General features: G+C 44.6%; 1 protein-coding gene across 1 annotated transcript in view; it reads right to left on the reverse strand.

Moving 5' to 3' along the window:
- Positions 1-23,764, reverse strand: part of COLGALT2 (collagen beta(1-O)galactosyltransferase 2) — a 55,755-nt gene that overhangs the window by 13,693 nt on the left and 18,298 nt on the right. The window contains exons 4-6 of the mRNA XM_051798845.1: positions 4,715-4,825; positions 3,164-3,281; positions 1,764-1,898 (exon numbers count right to left, since the gene is read on the reverse strand). Coding sequence (XP_051654805.1) covers positions 1,764-1,898; positions 3,164-3,281; positions 4,715-4,825 — 364 coding nt within the window. The remainder of the gene's footprint in view (positions 1-1,763; positions 1,899-3,163; positions 3,282-4,714; positions 4,826-23,764) is intronic.

Consider the following 23,764-nt stretch of genomic DNA (forward strand, 5'->3'; position numbering starts at 1 on the left):
CTTAGTCTGAACTGTGGAACTCCCTGCTATAAGATAGTGTAGGTGCCAAAAAATAGATTCAGAGAGTGATTTTTGGAGAAGAAAAAAATCTCTGAGAGATTTAAAGACAAGTATATTCCTCAAAAAAACAGAAGGGGATTGCCAGAGGATACAGAAGTAATTCGGGCAAGTATCACTCACTTTTTTTGCATCTGCAGGGAACTGTCACTATCAGATGGACCTTTCCTCTGACCCAGTACAGTTGTTATGTTTTCATCCTGCTTCTGATCCCTACTTGTGTCCCTGGTAACACTGGGAAGTAATAATGATGTTTTGTGCCAGATAAATAGAGGAAATGGGAAAATTGAGTTTGCTCTTTATTTCACTCCAGCAATAATAACAATTAGAGTCAGATTAGGTCTCTGGAATAAAGCAAGAGGGTAGGGAAGGGCAGGAATGTGGAACTTGCCCCAGGGAAGCTCAGGGATGCATATGCAGCTCAGGATTAAACACATTTGTCTATGCAGTAGCTTTATGAATAAGGAAGCAAGACTAAGGCATGGAATTAAGAAGGAAATCCTTAAGCTTTCCAGGGCAAACATGAAAAATTTTCAAGAGAATACACACTCTTTTGCTATTCCAAAGACACACAGCTTAGGATCTTGACTCCTCAAAGGATGACAATACACAGGTCAGCAGCAGACTGGAGAACAGGTCAAAAAGCTGATCTCATTACTGAGGCTTACCTGGGAGAAAAGGCATTAACTACGGTCCCCATTTCAGGCTGAATGTTTTGTAAAGCCCATCCAGAGCTTTATCAAGAATATTTCAAAGGAAAAAAAGGCAAAGAAACACTGTGACAACAGATCTGCCTTCTATACATTTGATTCTCTTAGCAAAACCCTTTTATGGACAAGGTGACTGTACTGGGTTTGGTTGTATGCAGTTGATTTTCTTTAAAGCTGCCTGGATAGTGCTGATTTTGTATCATTTGTTTGGGGTTTTTTTTCTCTTTACTTATTAAATTATCTTTATCTCCACCCATGAGGGTTGCTTTTGGGTTCGTTTGGGTTTTTTTCCTGCTTTTGCCTTTCCAATTTGCTCCTTCATCCCACTGGGCAGGATCCAGCAAGTGACTGGGTGGGGACTTACCCACTAGCCAGGTACACACCACAATGATGTAGGTCAGCTTGTAAAGTGACAGCTCAACCTCATGCCGGCTTTAAAATAATGCTGTTTCTACCATACAATATTTTTGTGTCTGATACTTTCTGTGGTTTGAAAAGGTAACATGAAACTGATTTTTTAGGCTCAGCACCAGTACCAGTTTCACATACACACCTCAGCACACACACTCCCAACAAGGTAAAGGGTGTTTTTAAACTATATCTGTTTATAAGTGAGAAAAATAACATACACAAGAGAGCTGTGGAAAGAAAAGTAAACTCCTCTCGGATTAGCATCACTATACAGGAAAACTAGCCCAAAATTATGCACCAAGAGTTTTTAAGGCCATTACAGAAACACATGGAACCACCTTAAAAAAAATTCTGGTCTGCATATCAGTATTTTTTGTGTAGTTAGTGGGATTGCATCACATGTCAATACCATCCTTGTACACCTCAGAGCTGCAGTAGCTTCTGATCAGGAGGACACTACAGAAGCAGATGGGAAAGTCCACAGAACAGAAAAAAAAAATGCCCATTGCTCCACAGATACAGGGCAGGAAGCCTTTGAGAACACAGCTCACACAGTCACCTGACACCCTTCATGAGGTCACTTGCCTGGGGGGTGATGCCACACCAGAAGTTGGAGTAGAGGGAGCGAGATTCGAGCATTGGTGCCACCAGTGTCTTGTTTTCTGCTATCAACAGGTTCAGGGTTTGTGGGTTGGTCAGTAAATTATCTGCATCAACAAACTAGAGGAGGAAGAGAAGAAGACATTCGTTAACAGATGAAATGATATGCTTCCCCTGACACTTCCTTGGGAAGGAGGCAGCCAGAGGCACGTGATCAGCAACAGTGTGGTCCAGGGCAGTGACTGACCCCCTGAGCTGGGCAGTGGTGTGGCACCTCAAATCCTGAGATCAGTTTTGGGCCCCTCATGACAAGAAAGACTTTGAGGGGCTGGAGTGTGTGCAGGGAGGGGAACAGAGCTGGGAAGGGGTTGGAGCAGCAGGAGTGGCTGAGGGAGCTGGGGGGGCTCAGCCTGGAGAAAAGGAGGCTCAGGGGGACCTTCTGGCTCTGCAACCCCCTGACAGGAGGGGGGAGCCGGGGGGGGATTCAGGCTCTGCTCCCAGGGAACAAGGGACGGGAGGAGAGGGAACAGCCTCAAGTTGCACCAGGGGAGGTTTAGGTTTGATACTGGAGAAAATTTCTTCCCATAAAGAGTTGTCCAGCATTGGCACAGGCTGCCCAGGGGAACAGCAGAGTCACCATCCCTGGAGGAATTTAAAAGCCATGTGGATGTGGCCTTGGCAGTGCTGGTTTAATGGTTGGATTCAATGACCTTAGACATCTTTTCCAACCTATACGATTCTATGAGTCAATAGCTGGCAAAAAAAACCACCCTAACAGTGAGCTGGTGGGTTTGGCTTCATAGGGCACACTGCTGGTACCAGCAAGCCCAGGGGCAGCTGCCCCTGGGACACGCACGGAGATGAGAGAAGATGTGGAGCTTCCCTGACTCCACACATTACACCAGCACAGGGACAAGGGAGCTGAAAGGGAAAACAGCATAGCTGAAAATTCAGGACAAGTTTATTCTGTGAAAAGGATCAAGAACGACTCAAACTGGCCTCACACCCTCACCTTGCTCAGGGGCTGTGGGAACATCCCCATTAACTGCTACTGCAGAGACCAAGGGCAGCATCTTCCCACAGTTGCTCTGCAAAACTATTCCCTTACATTTCATCAGGTGGGTTTCAATCTGGGGGACCCTTGCAGGTACCTCCCACCACCAGGACTATGTTCAATTCTGATGCCCATGGAGAAAGCCCTGAGCTTACCCCAGGACTCACCTCCACAGCTGCAAAGTCTCTGGCTCACCAGATCAAGAAATGACCCACAGCATCTCCACTTGTCTTTAGATGCAGAGAAAACTTTTTGACAGTCCCCAGTATCCAAGTGACCACCTGAAAAGCTTTTGCCTGAAGGCAGTTAATAAGTCAAAGCCTGTATTTACCAGGATGTAGTCTGACCACTTCTCCCGTGCAGCACGCAGGGCAGCCTGGCGCAGCTTCATCACGTGAGTGAATCGGGAGCTTGGCCAATGTTTTGGACCAATTTCTTCTGGGTAAGATCTAGAAAAGGAAAAAAAATTGACTGCAAAACATGTCTGGGCCTTATTACACCAGTCAAAAAAAAAAAGAGAGAGAGAGAGAGAGAGAGAGAGAGAGAGTTCCCTTGATGCCTTCATGCCGAAAGGAAAACAGCGTTGAGTCACCTCAGGCAACCCAGGAGAGGTTTTGAGGGAGAATGATTCCAAGTTCTGTGTTGGCATGAGCACAGAGGGCACCAGGGAACAAGCAGTGCCACAGTGTTTCCTGACAACCCAGCAAAGCAGCACCATCCAATCCAGAAACTCCTTCGGCAGAGGGTACCCCCCAAAATGAACTGCAGCTGATTTACCCTGTCTGACTCTCTGGTAGAAACTCATCTGCCCTCTGGGCTGCAAATCCAGCTCCCTTCAGCCCTGCAGAGTCAACAAAGCTGAGATGTGAAGAGGAAGGCAATCCGGATTCCATCGGGGTCTGGGCATTATTAGGAACTGTTAACACATCCCAGGAACAGCTCTCAAGTCTCCAAACACCCAACACCCAGCCCCAGGAGCCCCATCGCATCACCACAGTTGTGTGCGTGGCTCTGTTCCCAGGGTCAGGTCCAAAAACAAAGGCTTTGTAACAAAGATGTAGGGAAACTTGGGAATAGATCCCTACGTGGAATAAAAATGCAGGACTTTGAAACAGCGCCTCTATAAGCCAGGGAAGGAGCTAAGAATTTCAAAAGCTTTTGGCAGAAATTAAAAAAGCCAAGTTTCACAGGAAGAGAACTCAATTCCAATGAAAGGATTAAAAATGTCAATAAACCCAGTATTCCCTGTGGATTTATACCACAAATACCCAACCACTGCACCGAGGACCTTGAAAATAAAAGCAAGCCTAAAGGAAGGGGAAACTGATGTAATTTTCCTTGATGGAAGAAATAGAAAACAGAATAAAACCAGGAACAGCTGATCTTAAAAATAAATAAAAATTAAAGCAATAAAACCCCAACACATCATATTTCAAAGCAATGCTCCTGCAAATCATGCAAAGGCATAATATACCGAATTAAATCTAGTTCTCTGGCTCAGCACTTACTGAATAGTTGATGTCTCAGAGCTTTCATACATATTACAGGAACAGGCTATGATTTCTCTGCTTCCTTGCAAATAAAGCATGATAGTTTAAATTCCCTGTAGCTCTTGATGTGGTTTGTTTACCACGCAAAGAGAGCAGCTGCAGATGCTAAATAACTGAATGGAAAATGCTTTCTTCGAAGATTTGCATGAGCTGCTTTACTGAAGTCAGAGACCTCTTCACAGAGACCTTACCTTACCTTTTCTTCATAAGAACACAATTTTAATGGGACAGACCTCACAAAATAAATAATCCACATTTTAATGCTTGGACATCTAGTACAACTCCTGCTTTGGAAACAGCAAACCAGGTGAGTTCCTCGCTGTGGTACTCACTGGGGTTCCTCCATTGGTCTCCACTCCACATCGTGGTAGAGGTGCTGCACGTTCTTCAGCCACTCCCTGAGGATTGCTGTGGTGTTGTCAACATTGTGGTCAGTGGCTGCCCTGGGAAAGCAGGGGCAAAGGAAGCATGTTAACACAAGACTTAAGTCCTTCGCCTAAATCCCTGTTTTATCACTGGAAAAAACAAGACAGGATGTTGTGGTTCAAGCCCAGCTGACAACTAAGCTCTCAGTCCCACTTGCCCTGTGAGATGGGGAGGAGAATCGGGGAAGGCAAAAAACCTGTGGGTTGAGATAAGAACAGGTTAATAACTGAAACGTGCTGATAGAGGAGGGAATGTTTTTTCCTCAGGGTTGAGCAGCAGAGCTGCACAGACTGGAACAGGAGGCACAGATCCACAACTCTGACAGCAACCACGTGGAAACGTTCCCAAAGGAGCCACAGGCTCCTCTCTGCCTGGGATCCTCAAGGCTTCAGGTCCCAGGGTGAGCAGGCCAAGTCACATCCCAGCTGCTCCTCCCCAGCACGCCTTTCCCTGGGACCAGGGCTTTGCACACCCAACCCCTGGTCACTCACACGGCCATGGCAGATTCCACAACAAATTCCCATCAGTGAAAGGGCTGCTCGTTTTTCCTGGGCGGAAGGCAGGACAGCACAGCCCCACAGCAGAGCACAGCTCAGTAGGCTCCACTGGGAATTTGTAATCCCTTCATATTCCTCTGGGAGCATAAATACTCCTAAGAGATCCCACAGAGACTTTAAAGATAGTGTGGAAGACATCCCTCAGGGGAGGGTGCTGGAAGCCCCCTCAAGTGCTATAGATTTCCTGTTGCATCCTCCAGCTCCAAAGACACAAAGGCACTTCCAAGAGCATCCTCCACCCTGCTTCAATCCAGAGCTACCTACAGTCAGGTGAGGGCACACGGAAGGGACAAAGGGAGTTCATCCTAAACCCCAGAGCTATTCCAAAGCCTTATCAGGAAAATACCTCCACTCCAAGTCAGTGTATTATCCTATAGATGAAAACCAGGGCATGAACCCTTTTTAGTTCAAACCACTGGAAGATATAATTCCCATGAGGTTTAGCCTGCTTTAAATTAAAAAAGAATCAAGAATTCAGATTTTCAGTTTATTTATAATCAGAACACCATAATCACTTAAGGTCAGGAAGACTATTTGTTGAATATTTATTTATTCCTGTCTATTGAAACAATAAATAATGAGAGTTCAGCAAATGAAGAGAGGCTGGTTCCTGTGTCATTAACTGCTCTCCTGTGACAGAGCAAAGCCGGGCTTAGTCATTGCTTTTGATCAAGACCCTGGGTCAGACTGCACTGTAGATCTAGTCTGCAATGATGTTCAAACTGGACTAAACTAGTCGTAGTGCTGACTTGGTATAAGTCCAACTTGCTCCATATATTTTCGGGATGAAGTTCATCCCCTTGAGCCCCTTTTCACATACTTCCTTGGCCTCCCACACCCACCACGGTGTTCTGCTCTCCTCCCACGCTCCAGCTGCACAGTCAGCAAACAACAGCTCCAGAATTCCTAAAATACCAGAGAATTGTGAAAATGGCTTTATGTTCATGGTCATCACTGGAGCTGCAGTGGCACCAAGAAGGTCTTGCTATACAGTAGGACCACACTGCAATTAGGCCGCACACAAACAAAGCAAAGATGATGGTGGCCACCCTGATGAACATCATAGCTCATCCCACAACATACTCTTTGCCAGGTCCAGACTAACCTTAAGGATCCTGCAAAACCTTAAAGTAAGCACACAGCTCCCATAGACTCGGGTCCACATGCCTCTTCCCCCTCAGCAAACCTCATCCCAGTCCTTCTAAGCTCACTGGGGACACATGAAGGGATTTGCTACAGTCTGGGGAGGGAAAGGGGAAGCTTCAGCTGCCTTCATGTCAAATTAATCCCAGTTTTATGTTGGTTGGTCCCATCTCAGCCAGGAGATCCCTCTACAACTTTATGCACACACAAGCCCAAAATGTATTAGATGGGGAGCTGTTTGCAGGGATGTGCACAGGAAATCCAAATCCAGAGCTCACAAACGAAACACAAACTTCCTTGACAATGTAAAAACGTTGAGCCATTCAACCTCAGAGAAAATTATTAACGTGATGGAAGGCAGTTCCTCAATCGCTCAGAGTTGCTTCATGAAGCCCAAAACTCTGACTGGCAGAAGAAGCTTTAAAGTGGTTGGCAAAGTTACAACAAGACCTTCTTTGCTTCCCGAGGCACAACAAGGAGACTGAAGGTTGCTCTTCCCATCACACCTGGAGTTCTCCATCCTGCTCCTGGTAAGACAACAGGCCCTTGACAAAATTCCCCCTGGAAGACCCCAACAGTTAACGTCCTCCAGCCAGAAGTGAAACACGTGAATGGGAGGCTAAAGCAACCTCCAGATCTACTCACAAGGAATCTGCTAGAAGAAAAATGGCATTTTCCAACCCAAACTGTTCCATGAGTCCATGATTTTACTACCCAGGCTGCAATGGTGATACACAGAAGGTAAATTCACATTTCAGCAGACCTTTCGAAGACATTGGTGAGACAAGGCTCTGGCACAAAGGACAGACTGCTTTCTCCAGTAATATCCACCCAGCAGCAATTCTAAGCCCAAAAGTTCTCAAAGGCAATAAAGTTTGTTCTGCCCTGGATGAAACAAGCCCTATGACTAGCAATTTGGCAAACCTTTGTTTTTCCCAGCTTTAAGCCTCAAAAACCAACCCAACCAAAAAAATAACAAAAACCAAACCCAAAAAAATAACCCTAGCCATTCCCAAAGCAATTACCACTATTAATTCCAGAATAATTAATTTAAGGTCAAACAAAATCAGCACTGACTCCTATCGTAGTATCTGAACCAGCCCACCTTTCCTCTCAGGAAAAAAACCAGGCACCTTTGGTGTTTGCAATAGCACTGTATGGAAAAACAGGCACATACTTATTTTCCTCTTTTTTTGTTTAATGACAACCCCTGCACAAGAAAAACAGGCATATAAAAATGCAAGCAGGACTTCTCACTGGCAGCCAGAGCTCCTCGAGCCATGAGAGGCACATCAGGACACTCCACATTATAAACACTTCTATAACAGACACTTTGTGGGACCTCAATGTGTCTCCTCTGTACGTCCCGCGAGTCAGTTTGATGGTGAGAGTACATTTGTAAGAGATGTTATCACCTCTCCTCTCTTGCCTGTCCTGGAAAACTGTTTTTACTACATCCTCTGATCCTTACTGGTCCATGATCTGCACTTGATAGGGAAAGGAGAGTGGATCCCTGCAACCCAGCTCGGCTCAGCTCACTCAGACACAGCTCAGACACCAGCATGGCCCTTAGGCTAAGGCAGTGCCTAGATTTTTTGGTGCATTTTTTGGAAGCAGGTTGGTGAGCACAGCACTATTATTTGAGTGAGAGCCTATCAGCACTACTGATATCTACCTGGCATCAGGTTCAAATCATGGTTTTTGAGTGCATCAGTTGGAAACATTTGTGCAGACAAGAAGCAGCAGGAGCTTCGAGAAGGGCACAGGAAGAGGAGAGGTGAGGTGGCTGGAGGAGCACAAGTATTTCCCATCATTCCCAAACGTTTCACCATCTTCATGGCTCTCTGCTGGATTTGCTCATGCTTGTTAACATCCTTCTTCACCAAGGGGGCTCAGAACCGGACGTGGTGTTTCAGATGTGATTAAACATACCCTGAATCACTGCCAAAGGTTCTTTCCTTCCTAGGTGCAAGATGTGCTGAAGCACAAGAGTTTCCCTGCAGGCACCTCTCAAAGCCAACACACTCTGCCTGCAACCAGTGACTGGGGAAGAAGACTGAAACAGTTGGTTTCTCTCAAAAGAGACAGATTACATCCATGATGGTTGCACTAAAAAGGAGGCAACTTCATTTTCAAGAGCCGACTAACAACATCCAGAATTTAATTAGAGAAAAAAGGTCCCCTGCAAGATTTACAATCTAAAGCCTGTGCAATACAACCTGGAAAAAATGGAGTGACAAGGAAAAAAAAATTCAAATTCCTGCCAAGTTTTTCTGAAAAGAAAGTTTAATAAATAAACCGGAACACATCTCCATATGGACACTCCTGTTCCTATAACATGGCAGCTTTTTCCACTTGGATTTAAACCCATTTACCATAAACACAAGTTAAATTTTTGAAAAGTTTGAGGGGGAATGTTCATATAGGGGCTTTTGTCAGCATAACTATCACCACTGCAGTATTTACTTTGGCTTTAACCAGTAGTCATATCATGGACACAAGCCCTCATTGTCCACACTCAGCAAAAGCACCCCCTCCCAAAAAACTCACGGATCACGAATAGAGGAAAAGTAAAACACGACATTAAGCACCTACTGTTTTAACTAAGTAATGTGAGTAGCAGCACATGAGGAAAACAGGTCCTTTTACAAACTGCTCCTAATTTTAGCTTGATAATGTCTCCTCAACCTATGTTTGCAAGGAGGAGCTAATTTAAACTTTGATGGTTGTTCTCTTTTCCTCTCCAAAAAAGGAACTAAAAATACAAATAAAAGTAACAATGCTCCTTTCTCACTTCTTCACACTCCAGCCTGCTCTCCCAAGCTATTTGCAGTTTATTTACCTCAGGCACTGGGTCAGAGAAGAAAATTTTTACCTTCACCTCTGTTTAGGAAAAATACTAGAGGACAAAACCCACCCTGTGTGCTGCCGGCTTGTCAGAATATGGGTCATTCTGTGACACAAATTGTGGGAAACTCCACAGCCAGAGGGCCCTGCAGTAATTTTCCTACCAAATTCAACATTTACCACCTCTTCTCTTGAGCAAATGGGGTGGGAGGGACAGCTTCAAACAGGGATCAGTAGTCCACCTTCAAGATGTGTGTGCTGCAAAGTTAGGAGTGGAGGCAGCCAGCTTTCAAAAACAAAAGCTCTAAGGAGGATCCTTTCCCTTTCTGACAGTGTTTTGAAGACTGCTGGGCTTGAGAAAGGTGTTGAGGAACTCAGACACCCAGGTTCAAGAGGGTCCTTCCCATCACCCCGCTGAGAACACAGGAAGGATGACAATGCTCAGGATGCTGCCGGTGGTTGGGGTTGCATTGAAAATGGCTCACATGAAGAGGCTGCCTGTGGCTTTCCAGGGCTCCTGCTGCTTCCACATACTGTAGAACTGAGTTGAGCATGTAACCAAGTCCCAGGGAACCCCAGGGATATTCGTTTTAGCCGTCTCCCTTGGTTCCTCTCTGCCTGCAACCAGGGATCCAATTCACCCACAAGGTTTGCTATGGGATGTAGTCCAATACTGAGTTTCATTGAAGCAAGAGCCATAGGTTGGCCACATGCCCTAAACCCACAGGGTCTCATCCAAAGCAAAGCCCAAAGTCAATGGAAAGCCTATTAGTAGATCACTCCTAACAACTGTAACACAGAAACTGGTGACAAAAGCACCAGTAGGTCCCCTTGGCCATTTTCCACCGAGCTGAGCAACAATAAAGCATTCACAGAGAGGCTCAAAACACAGTGATGGAGGAAGCACATTTCTGTGTGCTGTGTTCCAGAACTTGTGCTAACAGAGGTGCCCAAATATTCAAGAACAAAGTTCAGCCCTCAGAGCAGGACTCGGTATCTTCCTGACCATTTTCAGCCTTGAGCCAGCAGCAACCAGGCACTAAATGGGGGGTTCCCTGATGCTCAGGGAAAACACCAAGGATTTCAAACCCCCCAGCATTAGAAAATCCACACCACTTCATGCAGCCCTAACCATAACTAGCATGGTTTTTACCACAGCACTAATGACATTTGATGAATGGAGCACAGGATGTGAATTTTAACCTCAGAATTGTTCAGATCCTGCAGCAATAGCCTTCAGCTTCCAGTTCCTTCAGGCAGCCCTGAGAGCTCCATGGCCTGAGGAGAGCTGAGGTGTGTCACCCAGGCTGCCCTGACCGATGACTGTGCTCATTCTGGGTGTGAGCTCAGCCCTGCCAAAAACAACTGAAAAAGCAGAGTCCAGTGATGGAGTCCTAATATGAGTCAAACACAAATTTGGATTTAGATTTCCCAAAACAAGCGGTAAATAAAGTAACAGGGAGTAATTTCTCCCTGACTTTTTTGTCTGAATGCTGCCAGGCTTAGAAAACCAATTCAAAATATAAAACTCACTGAAGTGGCAGTTTCCACTGTGAACCAGAGACTAACTACCTCGACTAGAAAACAGTGCAGCCAGGAGAAGGGATGGATCCTAAAGGGGAGGGAAAAAACTTAAAACAAGACAGAGGCTAAACACTTCTGAAGCCCAGCAAGAGGGATTTCATTTCAGCTGTGAAAACGTCTGTCTTTACCACAGAGGAGCAAGTGATGAAGTCCCTGGAAGTGTTCAAGGCCAGGCTGGACAGGACTTGGAGCAACCTGGTCTAGTGGACAGTGTCCCTGCCCATGGCAAGGGGTTGGAACAGGTTGATCTTTAAGGTCTCTTCCAACCCAAACCATTTGAGGAGTCTATTATATGACTCTAAATGGAGTTGTTGCTGTCAACTACTTCATATTCTCTTGCTCAGGATCTTTCCAAAAAAGCAGCAAACCAAGCAGAGTTCCCTGTATCTTTCCAAGCATTCCCCACCAACAGGCAGATATGGCTCTTCCTCATCCAGCACCGAGGAGACCCAGCCAATAAACAATTTTCTTTTCCTGCTCTGCCAGCCCTATCTTGTGTCTATTAATCCATGACTTGATACCTCAAATCTCTCAAGTATCAACAGCATCAGGGATACCACGTCATGAGACACCACTGAGCCAGCTCCCAACAATGTAGTCCAGAGACTCTGGATAGACCTAAAGCCTCTAAATCACACAATGTCAAAATATCACAATTTTGCTTGCACACTTCATTAATAGAGCCTGAACATTCAGCCCAAGTTCAAAGAACTGTTTAAGCATTTAAACAAGTTGCCAAAATCCTAACATATGTATAAGACTTTTTGGCTTCGTAGGGACTTGGCATTTTTTTCTAGGGTTTCCTTAATTAAAGACAGACTTTTGGAAGTACCTTCATTTGGTTTTTAATTATTTGAACTGGGTCCCCAAGACATCTGAGCCCAGACCAGTGGCAGGGAGCTGCGTGGGAGCATGGAACCAGTAACACGAGCAGAGATACTCTCTGGGCTGGGCAGTTGTACAAGAACAGGATCTCACAGCACAGAAATGCAACACATAGGGCTCCCCTCTAACTCCTTCTCCCTACCCTTCAGCAGCTGTGGATAATGGATTTTGCTGGCAGCAGCACTGATTCTAAAACTTCCAATGATGTTCCACATCCAAGAGAGAGAGAATGATTCACAGATGTGTGTACATACTTTTGTACACGTCAGGATCTTTGCTCTTTCCCTACACCACAAGAAATCCCTCACTTTCTCGTCCCTCACTCCCCCAGACAGAATCATGGAATCCTACAATGGTTTGAGTTGGAAGGGACCTTAAAGCTCATCTTATTCCAACCCCCTGCCATGGGCAGGGACACCTTCCACTAGCCCAGGTTGCTCCAAGCCCCGTCCAACCTGGCCTTGGACACTTCCAGGGATCCAGGGGCAGCCACAGTTTCTCTGGGCAACCTGCACCAGTGTTTTAACACCCTCCTTGTAAAAAACTTCTTCCTTGTATCTAATCTAAATTGACCCTTATGGTTCCCTCCTGCTAACAGTCAAAAACCTGTGTAACAGCTTCTCTGGCATTTGTGCAAGGGGAAGTCTCTTGCAACGTAAAAGAGGTGCCTGCTGCTTCAATCCCAAGTTCTTTTTGCCTTGTTTTAGTTTACCCCATGGTCACCCTGCTGCAAAGCTTTAACAAAAAAAGAAATCTGCATCTTGTGAGTATTTCCACACAGACTTTGGTTCAAAGGAACAAGTCCCCCAAGGAAAGCTCAGGAAATCCCATACGTGCAGGATCAGGGTTGTGACGAGCCTCTGAAATCCATTTGTTCAAACAAGGAATTAACTGTAACAGTTCTGTAATTTCTGAAGGGCTAGCTTCTTCCCACCAGTGCTAAATCAGACACCAGCTGATGCAGCTGTTCCAGATTAATGGAAGTGTGTAAGCCATTGGGAAGGAACACTGGCATTTAGAAATATTCTTGGCTGTGGTAACAAAAAATGGATAAGTTTTAAAGGGCAGAATCTGCTTACATTTAGGTGCTCACGACCACTGATTTTTGAATGGGTACATTGCATATGGGCCCACACCACCTTACCAGAGGTCCCCCAAAATAGAAATATCTGAAAAGCTCTCAGTCTCTGTACCAAACCTGCAGCAAGAAGAGTGCAAGCCTTCACAGCCTGCTTCACCTGGGAAGAAGACTCAGATGATTGATCCACCAGACACCCAGTAGGAAGGGCGAGACAGAACCCAGTCCTTCCACTCATTAGCTTTCTTTTTTTATTTATGATTTATTTTTTTCCCAAAAAAGTTAGAACTATGCCTTACAAGTACCAATAAGCATCCAGTGCTTGCCTCCCTGCCCCACACCACCCAACAAGAGCTTTCACCAGTTCTACACAGAATCATGAAATGACAGAACCACTGAAAGGTTTGGGTTGGAAGGGACCTTAAACTCATCTCATACACCCCCTGCCATGGGCAGGGACACCTTCCACTAGCCCAGGTTGCTCCAAGCCCCGTCCAACCTGGCCTTGGACACTTCCAGGGATCCAGGGGCAGCCACAGCTTCTCTGGGCAACCTGTGCCAGGGCCTCCCCACCCTCACAGCCAAGAATTTCATCTGTACATCCAATCTAACCTGCCCTCTGTCAGTTTGAAGCCATTCTCCCTTTTCTATACATACATAATATTGAGATTTTCAGAATGTAAAAGTAGGTTTTGCAACATACCAGGAAAGAAAAACAAATACCTCTCTACATCTTTCTTTACCTCCCCACTTTCCCCTGAACCTCACTTCCTTTCCTGTCTTTTGCTGATGAACTGTAGTTCTGCTACAGGGTTGACAGACTTCTTTTCCTCTGAAGCAGGCAAAAAATAAAGGAATGCTTATTTTAGATTACAGTAAACTGGAGAGAACAGGATTAGCTGAACATAACCAAGTTATGTGGTTGAGACTGGTATGCTCCATTCTTCCAAAGTGTACTCTCCCAGGCAAGACATTTCTAGGAACTTGACTTAAAATATGAAATATGACTTCCTTTTCATTATGAATTGATTTGCATTCTAAACACATCTTACAAAACTTAATCAAAGTCATTTCAACACACATAGAAACACTTCTTGTTGGAATCCAAATACTGTATAATTAAATTGCTACAAATAAAAGTGATTTGTCATCTCTTGTCCAGTGTTGGCTGACAGAAACAACATAAAAAATTAGAGAACGAAACCAGAATATTTTAATTAATGTCATTAATGTGGAAGAGTTCAAGCAGCAGTAAGAAACACACCAAGCTAATTCTGGAGCAAAGGAGAACGTTTTTTTTTACCCATCGAGAATCTGCTCTGTGATCTGGAAACAAGCAGGAAGTTTTGTGTGATCCCAGAGTGAGTTTTACACAACAATTGACCCTTTCATGTGAAAACTTTGCTGATATGCAACAATAAAGCCATTCTTCCCAAAGGTTTTCAGCCAGTTTTTCTTTGAGGTCATCAGAAATCAAAAATAATTTGCATCTCAAACCAGAATACGCCAGAAGAACAACTCAATGAGTGTGCCAGTACCAGTGTTTTCTGAGGTGAAACTCAAATTTAGCATTTGGAGGAGAGTTCTGCTTCAAAATAAGACAGAATTGCAAAAGAAATGTAAGAACAAGCCATAAACTATTCTTCCTACAAGCAAAGTGGCAAAGGATGCTTGGCTAGCCAGAAAGATTTTGCCTCTGGATAGAGAAAAACGGATCTGTTCAGAGGGCAGGACATGCACAAAGTTAAATAGTCACTGAAAATCAAGAGTATTTCACATTTTCACATCAGACTCCCTGGAAGTTCCAATCTTTATACACACCCTGATGCAAAGATGACCAAAACATGCAGATTTCTTTCACTTGCAGAGACCTTCAGATCACAGTTCAACCTCCTGGTGGTTGAGGAAAGCCCTTCATTCTGTTCAACAGTTCACAGTTTTTGTTAGAAGGCTTTCAACAAGCCGCTATGCAGACCCTGCAACAGGACTGCCAGCCCAACACATCTGTTTGAGGTCAGCTCTACATCTAGGGCTGATTTCCATCCAGACCCTGCACCTCTCCAATGGACCAGGAATTCCTTAGTTGTTGCTGCAGGCTGAATAGGATTGTCAACAGCAGCAAACCCTCCAGACCTGTCTCCAGCAGGCTGCTACCTGCCTACATACTCAGGTGCACAGAGACATCACTAAGAAAACCCCAGTAGTAAAACATTTGGTGTATGCGTGGCGATTTCTGTAAAAATGTGGCACCAATGGTGGGAGAGATCTTCCAGCTCAGCAGGTCTGGACCTTTGAGGGTCCAGGTACACATTCACTGAATTAAAGCTTGAAAAATTCCACCTCTGTAGGTTTTTGGACAGCAGGCATGTTGCAGTGTTCCACACTAAACCTGTACACCGACTGCAGGACCTCGTGCTTTTCTGTGCCCACCTCCAAGAAGGTTCCTTTGATCAACACCTAAACTCATACAATATGCTGAGTTGGAAGGGATTCATCAGGACCATCGAGTCCAATCCAACCCCTGCACTGACACCCCAGCAACCCCACCCTGTCCCTGAGAGCCTTATCCAAACACTCCTGGAGCTTTGGCAGCCTTGGGGCTGTGCCCACTGCCCTGGGAAGCCTGGTCAGTGCCCAACCACCCTCTGGGGGAGCAACCTTTTCCTGAGATCCAACCTAAACCTGCCCTGACACAGCTCCAGCCCTTCCCTGGGTCCTGTCCCTGGTCACAGAGAGCAGAGATCAGTGCTGCCCCTCATGAGCTGTACAGAGTTAGAGAAAAGCTCAGACATACGTTTGCCCTGTGGGTAGATGTTCATTCCAGCAGAAGAAGCAATCTGTCCTTGCCCGCAGAGGCTTGGAAAAGGGGAGTTAGAGGCAGGCAGAAAGTCTGGACTTGCCCACCATCCCAAGCTTGGGACTGCCCAACTGCAGCAGCCCCACCACAGAGTCTTCCAGTGCAATACCATCAACACTGAGGAGCATCCCAACAACTCCCAGAGGGCTGGGACGTTTCCCTAAACTCCTGAGGCATGTAGGATGATGAGCCTGGTGCAAAGTGTTATATTTGTGCTGCACCACCCTATGGAAGTGTGTAATCATGAAAGCCACAGAGAAAAGGAAGACGCTCAGCACTCGGCTGAAGGATTCTTGGCCCCCTGTGTAACCTGTCCCCCAGGAGAGGAGGGCCAGCCCTCTGCTCGTCTGTCTGCTGGCAGGGGACACACGGGTGTCCCCTCACACCTTCCCTGCTCCAGCTCCGTGCGGCTCACTCACGGCAGAGCTGCTGAGGGAAATTAGCTCGGCCGAGCCCACACTACAAATAAATCCCCCGGCTAATTTGCACTCAGAAATATGACTCTGCACTTATCCTCCGTGAAAGGGCTCACTGTCTGGGCACGGAGAGGGCTGTGGCAGGATAATGTACCAGATGAATGGATCATCACAGACACACGGAGAAATCCCAGCGCCATCGTCAAAGCGCAGAGCATCGCTGTCAAACCAACAGTTCACGCAGGAGCTTTTGCCAAGTTTAAAGGTTTAGACCCTGAGAGAGAGCTCCAGGCTTGCCTTGCACAGGCAAAAGCAGTTCCAGTAATTTAATTAAGTTTTTCCTCATTACTTATGCATGTGAAACTTACCACCCCGATGATCCTCAGTGCTCCCACCAGGAGCGGATGATACAGAACACAGACAAATCTAAGCCCAGACAGGAAGGGCATCCCTGTTTCTAGAGAAGATCACCCTCAGGTAGATGGGTGAGTTGTACCCAGTACCAGACTTACCAGTGTTGCCCAGAGAAGCTGTGGCTGCCCCACCCCTGGAAATATCCAAGGCCAGGTTGGATGGGACTTGGAGCAACCTGGGCTAGTGGAAGGTGTCCCTGCCCATGGCAGGGGGTGGAATGAGACGATTTTTAAGGTCCCTTCCATCCCAAACCATTCTGAGATTTTATGATTACAGAAGCAGACAAAGTCAGCAAGTCTTTTTCAAAGGAATTCAACTTCAGAGTGACTTGAGAACAGCAGATTTCAAATTGTGACCAGCAAATGTTTGTGGGTTATTTTGAGTTTGCTTGTGAAGGGTAACTTAAAACAACCCAACACTATCATACCTAAGTCAAAGTTTGCTATGCAGCACAGGAAAAACATGGGTTTATGCTCAGCTGACAGAACATCATTGCCCTTTCACTCATGCTCGAAAGGTCAGTACCAACACCCTCCCCAGAATCAACACCCCCAGCTAAAACCTCACTGCGGGATCCCCAGCACAGTCTCAGCAGGCAGCACAATAAGCCATCTGTGTACCTAGAAACCCGTAGAACTTTGGACACTAAAAATATCTGCAGTTTACTCTTACAGTGCAAGATAACAGAGTCAAGGCTGGCACAGGCACATCATAAACACTCCTACTCTCCTGGGCAGCCTGTGAATTACTGGGTGCTTACGGGAAAACTGGGCAAGCATAGGAACGATAAAATCCCAGGTGTTTATAACATTTAGTACAGACACTGAGGAGTAGAAACAGAAGTAAATTTCTTGACTGCTTCTTCTACAGCCTCTATATGACCAAGTCAGTGACTTTTGGGATGAAAAGTGGTAACATAGAATCTGCTTTTAAAATACAGCCAGGAGGTACAGCAAGAAAAGTCAACCTGTAACAAATTCCTCACAAGGAGGAGAGCTGCCACACTTTTCATCTCGTACTTCTCAAGGGATCCAGACACTGCACTAGGTCACAAGCAAACCCGCAGGCAAGCTGGCCTTCCTCCTGCTGTCACAGCACCTCTTCCTCAGTCATTTCACCTCCCATATTGTGGGATGAAGAAATCAGCAACAAAAAAAGCAAAACCAAAGTGTTAATGCTGAAGATACAACCAGCCCTTCCCTCTCAGAATATGCAGTTTAATAACCCAAACAATGCATAATCCCTGTGAATCTACAATATACACCTACAACACACAGCATTTAACAACATCAGACCATGCATTTCTCCTCATCTACAGCAAATTCACAGCACACAAACACAGCAGGTTCCATTACCCTCTCACTGGCACAGGTTTCACTTGGCATAAAGGCGTTTATGCCAAACTTTGCTTTTACTGACACTAAATCTTACAGTCATCAGTGAGTTATTTTAGAGTAGATTTTGCTGAAGCCAGCATGGAACTTGAGACTTCATAATTTTGGCCCAATTTTCCTCAAGTAGCTAGTAGCCTTGGAAAACAGAGGTTCTCTGAATTGCATGGAATGGTACAGTGTCCCAAAATAAATGGATTATGTCATAGTTGCTGGTAAAAGACTGAAAATGTTTTATACATAATTAAGAGAATAGAAAAACAACCACCGCAGCCAAATAGGGAAAAAAAAAATTCAACCTTTAGAGATATAAGTAGAGAGTTTTCCTGGATGTAATTTTGTCCATCATATTTCCAATGAAGAAACAGTTGAAAAGGTGACACCACCTCATATGCTGAGAGGATTCTGAGTGTGGGGGGGAAAACACAACAAACACCACTTTGCTAGCATGAAATAATCAATTTATGAATTAACATCTTCTGAATTTCTACCAGATTTTAGTGTTCTTGCTTTGAATTGCAAAGTGTACTTGTCTTCAATGTACCTCTGTGAATTAGGTGATATGAATCAGAGAGGTTAGAGGGCATGGCCAGAGGCCCCCAAAACCCAAATGGCAAAGGTCTCAACTTGCACTGAGACAGCATTATAACTTCATTTTACAGAAAGGGAAACAAAAGCAAAGAGATTATTGGATTTCCACAAGTCCCCAAAAAAGAGTGGGTGTCAGGGTTGGGAATGATAAAACAAGTCAACACTCCTTCCAAAATACATACTGAAATAAACTACAGATATTCAGCTTTTGTAGATGAGTTTACTTAGCACATTCACAGCGTATTTGTCAGACTAGTGGTAAATTTGTGGCCGTGGCAATCTCAAGAACAACTTTTCCTCTGTATTGCTATTCAGAAACTCTCACAAGCTCACAGGCTTGTGAAGTCTCTCTTCCCATCCAAGCACTTTGTCTTCAGCACTAAAAAAAAAAGCACTGGGTTTTTGGAGATGGGGTTATAGATTTCAAGTGTTTAGGGTCTCAAAGCAGTGAAGCACTAGTACTAGAGAGAAGGAAAAAAATTAAAGGCGAAGTGTTTCTACTTTAAATTACAAATACTTTGGGCTAGCGAAAACTTCTGGAGCTGAATCTCTCCCATTTGTGATCTCATGTTTCACTCACAGATACAGGAATACACTTGGCTTCTGCTGTGAAGGAAGGCATAGACACATGTGCTGCACACATGGCTACTGTGTGCACACGAGACATACTATGAATGCCAGAGTTGGAACACATTTTCTCTTGGAAAAGACTGAATCTGGATTCAAAAGTCATGGAAAACTGGTGCTCTGCTGATGGCTGACTTAATTCTAAAGGGAAGAGAAAGAAAAACAGTGAGTTCTTAACATTCCTCTAATCTTGTATGCTAAAGGCTCTGCAGTCTTCTGTAAGTATGCTGTGTATTTCTCATCCCCAAATACGGAAATGAGATCATGGAAACGAAGGGACAAAACAAAGCATGGAATTGCTTCCACTGCAGGACACATCACCACAATCCTCCCTTCTCCTGGTCTGTCCTGTCTGCGCAGGTTTCAGGGAGCATCAATGCAGAGGGATAAATCTCAGGGAGCATCACTGGAGAGGTGCAAACTCCAGGGAGCATCACTGGGAAGTTGCAAATCTCAGGGAGAGTCAAGCACTGAAGGCTGCATCAGCAAGTGTGGTGTGGAGAGGAATGCAAAGGCACAATCTATTTTAACTCTTTTAAGTTTAATCCTACCACAAATGCACAGTTTGAGGATAGGTAGTTTTTTCCCCATCACTGCCTGGATGTAAATAGAGGAAACAGGCATTAAGGTCTTTCAGTAGTAAATTGGGTAATTGGAAGCCCCACAAAATACATGTGTGCCTTTATTTGGTGGTTCCTAACTATGTAATTTTCCATTGGGAAAGAGTCCCAGCTTAGCTATCTCCATTGCCAGTGGATGAAGTGCCTGAGATAAAGGGCTTTCCAACCCAAACAAATCTGCAGGTGCTAGACTTGTCTGTCCCCTCGGGGACATGCTCTGACCCCAACAGCCCTCACGCATCACAGCACTTGTCCAGCAGCATTCCCACGCCTGGACAGCTCAGCTCCCTGGGGCTTTAAGGCAATTTCAAAGGCTGCAGAACTGAATTTTTGGAATACCTCACCACAAGGCATTGCTGGGGTAAGGGTGAAGGAGCAGAGAAGAAAAGTGACAGTCCAGTTTCAATGAACCCTCAGCTGAGTGTGCAGGAATCCAATCTCAGGCTCTCCCTCTGCCAGGGATAAATGTTGGCCTAACCACAATCCTAGCACTACACAGGGAATATCAGATAATTTGCAGTAACTGCTTATATATTATTACAAAATATGCAGCCACTCCACATAACATAACACAGGTTGTCTTTGGAGACTTTGGGTTTTACAGAGAGATGTGATGTATCACAGACAAATTAAAATCTAATTGCTTATTTTAATTTATTTGCTGAAGATATTAGGTTTCTTAGGAGTTATATTCCAATAGATCATTTAATCTGATCTAAAGCATCACTTAATGTGTCCGTATCAAATTCAAAGATTTTTAGCATCACCTGCTTGCCACTCATAAATAAACCCAAAAACCCCACTACCTCTCTTTTTTTTTTTTTTCTGATTTTCAACTGAAACTGTCTCAGACTCTTCTCGTGCAGCCTTTCAAATAATCCCTCAAGAGCTCCATTGAAATCCACACAACAGCAGCAACTGATGAGCAAGATCAACTGCAAGCAAACAGCTGATATGTCATGGAAGTACCAGGCCACTAGAGGGATTTCTTAAATACATGAAATAAAGACAGTTCATGGAAAACTCAGAGACTAGTTCTGTCTCCTTTGAGAAATCATTCTGCTCTTAAACATCTGCCAGTTTCTCAGTGGATGTAGCTGGGTAGAACTTTTGTTTTAAGGAGTTTCATTAACCTCTTCAGGTCACGTAACCCAGTAAGAGATCTAATGAGTTGAAATCTAGAGGGTTTGCCTCTTTATTTGGTTCTTCCCAAGTATATTCTTAACTTTTATGACAGCAGCTCTATAGCTCTATCTGCACTGTTGGTTCAAGAGACCTGGAAGAAATATACCTTTATTGGTTCAGTAGACCTGGAAGAAATACATCCTCCTGAGCAGGAAAGGCTGGAGGTTTGGTCCAGCTACGTGCCCAAACTGTTAGAACCAGATGTTTCTGTTAATCTCTGGACTGTCACAGGTTTGTCAGGCAGGAGATTACTGCTTGTAGATGTAATACACAATTATTTTTCCTTCGAGATCTCACTCTATTGGAGAGGTAAAAATAATTGAGAGACCTGAACCACGTTTCTCCTTAGCAAATCTCTGTGGTATGCCGAGTGTAATCTTCTACATGCTCCACATGCAGCAACAAAGGGTGCACCTTGCAATAGAGCAAGAGAGTAAACCTGAAGGTGATTGAAGCTCTCCACAGGTAGAATCAACTGACATCATTGCACTGTGATTTGTTCAGAGCAGAAAAGAAACCCCTGCTTAGCCCCAGCCTAGCCCTGAACATGTATTCCTCCCCCTTATATCTGCAGCACTTACATAAAGAGAGACTTGTCCAAAAAGCCAGATGTGATGCTGTAGGCAAAGCTGCTGGAAGCACCCCTGATAGCAGCTGGATTCTTGCTCTGTGAAACAGAGCTTCTTTGGAGGCTCAGGTATTAGGCAAAAAATCCTGGCAGCAGCCTTCGTTTGTATGAAGTCAGAGCAGAGCTCTGCCAGCAGACAGGCATGAGCTCACTAGTCTGAAATAATATTTCATTGACAAGAGTTTTTGTGGAAGCAACAACTTGTTTGTGTGAGAAATAAAGCGGGGAAGGGGGAAGTGAGTGTGTGTTAGGAGTGATAAAACATGTTATCATAAGCCCACTCAGTGACTTAACAATGATAATTTGCATTTAAACCCTGCTTCAAGTAGAAAAAAACAAATTTTAAAATAAATCATAAATTAAGAGAAAGTATTTAGCAGCAGTGACATTTTCATATTCCAGTCACACACATTGAACTTATTTCAGAGTAGTGTTTTGAAAAATGAGTCTAACCAAAGTCTCTGACAGCCAGAACTGGAGGAAGAAAATATTTGAAGAGGCAAAAGACCCAAAAGCAATTATTATTCTCTGCTAACCTATTTAGAAGAGGTTGGGTAGGCTCCTCCAGAACCCTGGAGCCCATCTTAAGGGACAACTAAATGGAAACTCCATCCAGAGCTTCCTACTGAAGCAGCACGTATCATTGGGAGCAAACACCAGCAGCATCCAGGAACTGATTTATGTGAGTGAGTCAAGGAAATCTAATGGCACAAGACTAGGAAAAATGAGCACAGTGCTGGGCTACTACTCTGCTGTTCCTCACTTGTTTACAAGAACTGGTTATGTTAAAGCAGACACCAAAGGCACAGAGCACATGCAGTGCTTGGTCCCTATCAGCAACTGGCTTTTCTAAACCTCCAGGACCCAAATAACCATCTCATCTCTGAGTCTGTGCAGCTTGAAACTCCCAAACCCCAACTCTGAACTAAGCTGCTCCATACAGCAAGATAGAACAGATGGAATTAAACTCTACCAACACCCCACCTCCGTCTGAAGGCGCTGAGGAGGTTGAAACCAAGCCAAAATAGAGACAGTATAGAGTTCCAGGCACTAAAAGTATAGTGCTCTGTAAAAGTACTACCAGAAACTCCCTATGCACACTAACAGAGAAAAAAAATGCCATTCCCCCAAGTAAACATCAACTTCTTCCCAACTCTGCCAGCCATGTAGAATCCAGCAACAAAATCAGATTTCCAAATCTTACTCCTAATCCCAAACCACTAAGGAACACCAGTTTAATGCAGGGGCATCACACTAAAAACAGAAGGTCATAATACACACCCTCTACCATTATCAGCCCCTTTTCTCTACCTGTAGGATCTGCAAAGGTCAGAAGTAACTGGAGTTGTCAAAGTCTTACCATTCCCAAAACCCAACTTCACTTCAATCCCTTGTGCAGGCAAGGGATCATTTCCATAATACAAGGGATTATTCGATCTTGATCCCCCCCACTCACACCACTCCTTCTCCTACCTTTTTATGCCTGTCAGTAAAACAGGGCCTTGAACATTCATATTTCAAAGCCCGAAAGTTAACCTCCAAGCTATTCCTCCCACTGGTAACTCTAGCCAATTCTAGCCAAGAATTAAGGAGAAATAAAATGCAGGCCAGCAGTTCCTCAGGACACCAGAACTCCTTTAATCCCTCAGTTTGCAGAAAAGAGAAATAGCATGGTTTTTGCTGTTTTCCAAAATAAAACCAGAAGTCTTTATCCTAATCATACAGTTCCTGTGTTGACACATCTTTCATTGAGTCCTTTTTTTAGGATTTTTGCTAGTCTAATGTAGCGACTTGTGCATGTAACTGCTGTGCTTTTCACTGAGCTCTAAATACTTTTGTCATTGTCTTTACGGGTTATGGTGTTAATTACAAGTTCTGGTTAGATTACAGGAATGTAGTTGTTGACTTCATTTAAGAAGAAGAATTTTCAAGAGTGAAAACACACCCTCAATAAACTTCAAGGGGAGTTCAGAGCATTAATAAGTATCCCAGTGCTGCGACTCCACTGAGTAGAAAATCTGCAGCTAAATCTCAGGATCCTGGGATTTCACACCTAAGCCAGCACTGCAAATAAACACCCTGGGACATGACAAAATCAGCATCCCAGCCTGCCCTCCATCTCTCCTCTCCATG

Source organism: Manacus candei, unplaced genomic scaffold (assembly GCF_025592945.1).
Source record: "Manacus candei isolate 608988 ecotype Guabito, Panama unplaced genomic scaffold, ASM2559294v1 h1tg000005l, whole genome shotgun sequence".
Taxonomy (NCBI): domain Eukaryota; kingdom Metazoa; phylum Chordata; class Aves; order Passeriformes; family Pipridae; genus Manacus; species Manacus candei.